General features: G+C 46.9%; 1 protein-coding gene across 2 annotated transcripts; it reads right to left on the minus strand.

Moving 5' to 3' along the window:
• Positions 1-2,627: 2,627 nt before the first annotated feature.
• On the minus strand, positions 2,628-6,140 carry LOC124681855. 2 transcript variants are annotated; one of them, XM_047216635.1, is made up of 8 exons: positions 6,092-6,140; positions 5,836-5,929; positions 5,590-5,750; positions 4,948-5,022; positions 4,510-4,603; positions 4,334-4,424; positions 3,697-3,760; positions 2,628-3,007 (listed from the first exon to the last, which is right to left on the minus strand). In XM_047216635.1, exons 5-8 carry the CDS (start codon positions 4,558-4,560, stop codon positions 2,827-2,829), a joined length of 387 nt encoding a protein of 128 aa, XP_047072591.1. In that variant the 5' UTR covers positions 4,561-4,603; positions 4,948-5,022; positions 5,590-5,750; positions 5,836-5,929; positions 6,092-6,140; the 3' UTR covers positions 2,628-2,826. The 2 variants fall into 2 exon arrangements, with proteins under 2 accessions (XP_047072591.1, XP_047072593.1); XM_047216637.1 differs by lacking the exons at positions 4,948-5,022; positions 5,590-5,750; positions 5,836-5,929; positions 6,092-6,140 and adding an exon at positions 4,763-4,912.
• Between the last annotated feature and the right edge of the window lie 2,174 nt (positions 6,141-8,314).

Consider the following 8,314-nt stretch of genomic DNA (forward strand, 5'->3'; position numbering starts at 1 on the left):
CACTCACATTTTTATACCTAGGAAAAATCAGCTCAACATCATCACAAAGATTGAAACTTAGTTGGTTGACACGGAATAAAATAATGATGCGATGGATTGTAAACATTAACAGGAAATATGTAGTTCAAAGAAATAAGGAACTATTTTGTGGTCATAAAAGAAATAAGGTCTAACTGAACAGGAAAACGTTGCAGATCACCCAGGGGATCGCAGTCCCGATACTTCCTCCGGACGCGGAACCGTCAGATAGATATTCGCGCATTATGCAACTGTCGCGTGTCCCTGTGGCCCCTAACAAACCACCCTCTCTCTCCCTTATCTCTTTCTCTGCTTCGTCTTCTTCCATCCCCAACCACACCTGCCTCCCGATGAACTCCATGACACAGAATCGAGCCGACCCTCCACCACCACAGCGCACCACCACCTCCACCTCCGACCACGTGAACGGCGCCGCCTCCACCTCCGACGAACTTTCTACCCACATACCTTTCCCTCGGCAACTACCGCTACAAGCTCCGCAACTTACCCTCTTGCGTGCGTTCCTTCTCCGATACCGCCGGCGTCAGCGTTGCAAGCGGAGGGCTCGCCGGTGTTGCAGGTTCCGTTCGAGCTCACCAGCGGCTCCATGGCCAGGGCCCAGGGCGACCTGTAGTTGTCTGCACTCAGCCCGGTTGTGCTACAATCAGCGTCGATGATAGCTACAAACGGTGCCTTGTATTGCTGCAAGCGACGTCGCCGCCTGCTACAAGTAGCGGCGGCAGCAGCGGCTGCTGCTACAATCGGGGCCAGCGGCTGCTTCTAGTGGCGGCAGCGGCTTCTACATAATGCGGCAACAACTGCTACATGTGGCGGCGGCTGCTACAATCGGCGCCGGCGACTGCAACATACTACGGCGGCAACGGCTACATGTGGCAGCGGAGGCTGCTACCATCGGCGCCAGCTACACACCGCGGCGGCTGCTACAGTCAGCGCCCGTGATTGCTACGTACTGTGGAGGCGGCGCTACATGCAGCAGCGTGCTACAAGCAGCCGGACAACAATGATGCATGGAGGCTGCCATCAGTCCTACGGTTGTACATCATTGCTGCAAACGACGGGCGACCTTGCTACCATGGGTGTACGGCGCTGCTGCCGACGGCGGGTGGCGACGCTACAACAGGATGGACGGTGATGCTACGACCGACCATCGCCGGAGCTGGATGTCGGTCAAAGGGTCCCATGGTGACGGGGTCGGGAGTGCCAGTGGATGGGAGCGCTTGCTCTTTCCGCAGAGGGGATAGAAGCGCTTGCAATTTCCAAAAGGAAATAGGAACAAAGGTATTCAAACTTAGTGAACTCTTAGTCTTATTATTGGTACGTATGACCTGAGCAAAGTAGCAAACATTGGGTCAGGTGGGATCTTATAGTTAGCAAATATTTGCTATATCACTATTACACGTTACCGCTGCCCTGTTTCGCTTAGCACCTATGACCTGACCTAATGCTAACAATTATTCGGTCCATGTAGTACCTTGCTTAAATCCTAATAAAATCTGATGGTGTGCTGCAGCTTCAAAACAATCCCAATGAAACATGGCCAGAAAAAAACATGTCTTGCTTGCTAATATATCTCAATACGACTCTGATACGTCATTCTGAGATGCGTTAGAAGCAAAGCAGCAAACCAATCTGGACTGCACGAGTGAGTATCTTAAAGAAAATTAATTTGGAATTAGCAAGTATTCCTCCAATTATGTACACAATGCGAGTAACTAGGCTCTCCTACAAACCAATCTTGTGAAGTAAGCTTGCAGTAAATTAATCGTGCAGCATCTCTAGGCGGTAGAAAGAGAGAGACCATATGTAGAAGATGTCTCACCGGCGAGCACGTCCGACGAGACCGCGAGGAGCTGGGCCGGCCATGGGGAAGGAGGGCCCTCCGTGGCTCTCCGTCGCGTCATGGTTGCCGGCAGCCCGCTCACCGGCATGCTGCAGCTCGGCCACGCGGCCGGCGAGCTCGACGGGGACGCGCGCGCCGGTGCCGGCGAGCTCGACAGTCGCGCCGCCTCGTCCCCATCATTCTGGGGAGCCTGGGCGGTTTGCTGTGATCCGAATGGCAGGGAATGGAAACGACGGAAGCCAAAGAAATCGCGGCGATTTCCTTCCATTAATTAAGCCCTCTAATCAAGTGTAGAAGTTTGTTTCTTGTTTTTAGGGAAGCCCGTTAATTAAGCCCTCTATTCAAGGTACGATTAATTATCTCGGGGCGACCAAACAAATCCGGTGTATATCGCAAACTCCGTGGACGCAAACTTTATTTACTTTCCCTTTCTTTTCCTATCGAGAATTGGAAAGAAGCTAATTGCTCGAAATACTGAGCTAGCAAATTTTACATTGAGGAAAAATGTTTACTGACTCGTGAGAATTCTTTGGTACACCGTTTTCTGCTAAAGATTTCTTACAACTATCCAGAGAGTTTAAATTAAAGAGATCAAGGATCACACTTCTTGTTCACTTGTGTCAACAATTTTTCACTAAAGAGATCACGCTAACTAGCTGATACTCCCTCCAACCAGATTTAATCGACACAAGAGTTGCCAAGCGCGAGCGATTACATAGTTGCGTCAATAAAATCTAAACAGAGGTAGTACATTGCTTACCAGCCGTCTCCCAGAGTCAGCAACACAACATATATATACTTTTAGAAATAATGACACAATACCATGTGCACACTACGGGAAACATTCAAATAACAAGACACAATCAATTCTGGGCAAATACATTACACGTCCAAATCAAACATCTTGAGCCGATTTTACATTACACACATCAGCACGTTCGTTTAGTTCAAGGATGAATGAATAATCTGTAGCTTGTCCGCTCCATGGCCATAGGCGCGCACCTTGAGCCCGCATCACAGCCATTGTGCCTTGCCTTTGCTGCGAGCAGGCTCGACGCTCTTCTGGCTCCATGTTTAGCATAAGCCCAGTAGCAGCAACTGAATCTAGCTCTCGCTTGGCTCAATAGCCTGCATAAAAGCGGAAGGAAGCGTGAACTTGGCATAGTCTTGTCAGCTTCTCATGAGCATGTGGATAGATAAACATATGCCAAAACCAAATAATGTTTCATCTAAGTCGCAACCTCCAAAAGAATACCCCTTCGAATGCATAATACATCAACCAGGACAATATGCTCAGCGTTTGAGCTAACGAGCTGCAACAGCCCTCGAGGATCACATACAGTGGCTAATATATATCCCAGGAAACAAAGATTGCCTACATTAACAGTTTCACGCTTCCAAACAGTAAACTGGCATGCTTCCAACTAGAAATGACCCCCAACTGGCGAGGTTTCAAATAGCAGCGTGCAACACTAGTATAAGGAGAATAGTCCATCTCATGTAAAGAATGCAGAATTAAGTACAATGTACATATATGGATACATACTTAAGCCTGAACTGAGCAATACCAACCATTCCTATATAGATCAATCGAAGATGAAGACCACACAATACCAACCAGGACTAAATATTAGCACCAGGACCTCTAATAACCAGGACGACATGTTAGATTCTTAGACACAAGCCTTAGAAACTAGGTGATCAGACAAGCATCATCACCACAATTCAAATAAGCGTCCTTGGCTCAATGGCCGGAGCATAGTACAGCCACAGAACACATGGGAGCCAGAGATTGTAGAGGTAAACCAATAGCTCACCTGACAATTCGTAACCAAGGCCGGGCGTCTCCGCCAAATTCAAAACATCCTGTAGCCTCCCAACCTTCAGCACAATAGAATAGCCATCAGTACAAATTTTTAAAAAAATGATTCAATTAGTGTAATGACATGGATAAAAAGGAGTAGAATCAAAGTTTGTTGCTTTTCACTTCCAGAACAGCATGCCATAAGGCTAATACATCAACTTTTGATGATATATGGTGACGTTTATCTAGAACGCAATAATTATATCCAAAGAGAAAAGAGACCATACAATGTGAGAGAGAAAATAAGGTGATAAACGGGGAACATACATAAAAGGTGATGCCGGAAAGTTAGAATAAACTAAAGTACTGCACTTTTAACCGTCCCTTTTTATTTAAGTTATGCGACTAGACATTATAATCAATAGAAAGTATCTGCACAACAAAGCTGACCAGGAGATACATGAACAATAAAAGAATGGGTTAGTTACCGATCACAACATGCTTCAAAACGCTAATCAATAGAAATTCAGCATTCTTAACCATTATACTCCAGAAGGCTCTACCTCTAGACACCTTTGTTATGCATGTGCGGCGCATGAACTTGAGCAAGAAGAGAAAAACAGGTGATAAACGAGAACCAAAGGAATCACCTATAGATGGTATCGTCACAGATGCTGCTCTCTCTACAGCAGAATTAAGGAACAAATTAGTGCTGTAAGTGGTCTTCGCCTTCCAGCCTCCCTGCCAAGCAAAACCAGGCAGATAAGTAAACAAAACAGAACTGGTTTTTATCTAGCTAGCTAGTGTAGAGGGGAAACAACATTACCTTGAAAGGGACAAGCTTCCATGGCCACGCCCTTTGCCTCCTGAGACACATCGTGGGTCTCCTCCGCCACCTCCTCGACACTAGGATCTCCCATCTTCCATGCAAAATATCATCAGACCATCATGTTTTAAACTTTCATCATACAAGCATCGAGTGTAAACCGGTATCTAAAAATTAACATAGTTCTCACTGAAGACGATACTACATTAAAAACTAAGACCGCTTCTATCTAGGATACATAAAAGGGAGGCACCTTTTAGTTCTGATGCCAAAGCGCTCCTTCAACCATCAATTACCAAGACTAAATATTAGCACCAGGACCTCAAATAACCAGGACGACGTGTGACATTCTTAGACACAAGCCTTAGAAATTAGGTGACCAGATGATCGTCATCACCATAATTCAAAACATGGGAGCCAGAGATTGTAGAGGTAAACCAGTAGCTCTCCCGAGAGGTCGTAGCCATGGCCAGGCGTCTCGGCCAAATTCAAGACATCATATAGCCTCCCAACCTTCAGCACGATAGAATAGCCGTCAGTACAAATGAAAAAATTATTGAATTAGTGTAATGCCATGGATAAAAAGGAGTAAAATGACAGTTTGTTGCTTTTCAATTCCAGAACAGCATGCCATAAGGCTAATACATCAACTTTTGATATATATGGAGACGTTTATCTAGAACGCAATAATTATCACCAAACAGAAAAGAGACCATACAATGTGAGAGAGAAAATAAGTGATAAAAGGGGGACATACATAAAAGGAGATACGGGGAAGTCAGAATAACCTGAAGTACTGCACTTTTAACCGTCCCGTTTTATTCCAGTTCTGCAACTAGACATAATAATGTACAGTTGCACAAAAAAGCTGACCAGGAGAGATAAATGGGCAATTAAAGGATGGGTTAGTTACCGATCACAACATGCTTAGAAGCTATAATCAACAAAAGTACATCATTCTTAACCATCTATTTATACTCCAGAAAACTCTATCTCTAGACAGCTTCATTATGCATGTGCGGTGCATGAACTTGAGCAAGAAGAGAAAAACAGAGGATAAACGGGGACCAAAGGAATCACCTATAGATGGTATCATCACAGATGCTGCTCTCTCTAGAGCAGAATTAAAGCACAGATTAGTGATGTAAGTGGCCTTCGTATCATCCTCTAGTATCATACATGCTTGCTGCTATTCGGCAGGATTGTCTTGGTCGGATACTCAACCGCTCCTTCCAGTTTCCCTGCCAAGCAAAACCAAGCAGATTATAAAACAAAACGGAACTGGTCCAAAAATAGTTAGCTAGTGTAGAGGCGAAACAGCATTACCTTGAAAGAGACAAGCTTCCATGGCCACGCCCTTTGCCTCCTGGGACACGTTGTGGGTCTCCTCCATCACCTCCTCGACACAAGGATCTCCCATCTGCCAAGCAAAATATTATCATCCCATCATGTTTTAAACTCTCATCATACAAGCATCAAGCGTAAACCAAAGGTATCTGAAATTAACATAGTTCTCACTGCAGAGGGTGCTACATTAAAAATTAACACTGCCTTCTATCTAGGATACAGAAAAGGGAGGCACCTTTTGGTGCCGATGCCGAAGAGCTCCTGCAGGATATGGACCCTCCCACCCGGCCTACAGATGCAACAAGTAGGTACTTATTAGAAGAAAAAAATGGTGAACAACATGTGCTACATTTTCCCAATATGAATGAAATAGCCATGAGCATCCCAAATCTGGATTGACCTCAAAATAAATGACTACTGAGCATAGAGAAGAATACATAATTTCAAGGAAATTAAAACTGCCAAGAGAACACATCTGGCAAGTATCCAAAGCTAAGTATTTTCTGCTATATCCAAAAAATAAAGCCAATTTTCCAGCACCAAATCCACCCAAATAATTCCAAGATAGTCCCAGATAATTAACAACAAAGTTTAAAGTTCCAATCAGGTCCATCCAAAGAAAATGAACTATACATGTTGTAACTTTTACACGTACTGATCAAGTCTACAAATGTGACAGAAGAACAGGTGGGTTTGATGGCCAGATGCTATGGATTGCTTTTGGACGGAACCAACTTGCGATGAACCAAATTAGTTGTGCACATGACGCTCAAAGTTCAGACTGAACCTACAGATGTACATCTCTCTGGACGTATATCTACCTCACACAAACGGGCACCCAACAAACTCACTACTGATCTGAACTGAACTTGTTAGCAGAGCAAATATAATAACTACAGGTCAGGTGTTTGAACCAGTGTGATGTTGCATGTTATGCTTCAAATATGGTAGCAAGAGCAGGGATACAAAATACAGTCAGGACAAAGGGAAGAAAACGTGGGATGTGGACATAGACATGGCAATGGTCCATCCGTTATCTCATAATGGATGTTCGCCCATCTAGAATCACCCCCGTAGAGTGAAGGAACTTGAAGCACAGGTGGCCGTGTAGGTACGTACGCAAGCGAAACTTTGCACAAACAATCTGCACTCACCATCGATATAAATCTCCACTCATCACCGCATACACTAACCAACCGAGGATCCAGCTTACCGCGCGCAATATGGTGGTTACTACACTAGTGCCGACACAAGCAAAGAACAAGAGAAGTTGGCATGAAAGGCCAAGCTTCAGGTTACCAAAACAACAATACTCATTATCAGGTACATAAAAGAAATGCTGAATTCGCAACCTTGTCTGCAGCAGCAGGGATTGCTTTGCCTGAGCAGCACCAAAACAGCGCAGAATTAGCAGAGAAGGCATGCAGCGGGGTAGACCTTTTCTACGAGTCGTCGTCGCAGTCCTCCTCGTCCGTGGCCTCGTTAGAGTGGAGGAGGAGGTTGTCATTTCTGAACTCGGCCGCATCTCATCCTCGCCGATCCTCGCCGCCGCTGCCTTGAGCCGCACCACGGCAGCCATCCCAAGCAGAGCTACCTAGTTTTCTCGGTCGCGCACATACAAAAAAAAAGAATAAAAGAACAGCGGCATGCTATCAGAAGACGGAGATGTGGGTGCGATGTGAAGGGAGGCTGTGCCACCGTGGTGCTCACCGGCGTTTGGCGGCGGAGGCAGTGGGGTCAACAGCAGCAGCGCTGCCTCGTCGCTGCTGTCCGAGGCGGGCGAGAAGCAGCGGGAGCAGGAGGTCCGCCTCCTCCTTGTCGCGGCGGCGGCGGCGGCGGCGGCGCGCCTGGAGGTGCAGCGCTTCGTCCTTGTCCCGTATGGGGCTGGGACTGACGGCAGGACCGGCGTTGGGGAGTAGCAGTGGGACGACCGCGTCGTGTGGGAGGTCGTCGAGAGAGACCGGTGGCCGGGAGATGGCGCGGTAGGACGGGGTTGTGGAGGACAAGGACGGCGGCTGGTTGGGAGCAGCTAGGGTTTGGTGGTGGTGGCGCTATTGGGGGCGTGATATGGCTGTGTAAGTGGGGAATTGGCCGGGGAGAGTGCTCCGGCGAGCGGCGGGGCAGGAAAGGCCGGCGTGCGGCGGGGATTTGGGGACCGGCGGCGGGGTTGCGCTGGAGAGGGAGATCGAGAAGGAGAGTGAGATCAATGGAGATGACGGGCTGCATCGGGTGGGCTGGGCTGGGCCCAATTCGGTCTTAATTCTCTTTTGGTTTTCGAGTTTTGGATGGCGCCATATTGCTAGATTATTTGCTTTCACTCTTCTAGCACACCTACTCCTACACGATCGAACTAGGGGAGACATGGCCATCCTTATTGTTACCGTCGCATGTGCGTATTCCGTGTACCGAGAAACCAAGTAATCATAGAATAAAAGTTGATGTCATCGCGGCCGGGAGC

The sequence above is a fragment of the Lolium rigidum genome, unplaced genomic scaffold, assembly GCF_022539505.1.
Source record: "Lolium rigidum isolate FL_2022 unplaced genomic scaffold, APGP_CSIRO_Lrig_0.1 contig_57634_1, whole genome shotgun sequence".
Lineage (NCBI taxonomy): Eukaryota > Viridiplantae > Streptophyta > Magnoliopsida > Poales > Poaceae > Lolium > Lolium rigidum.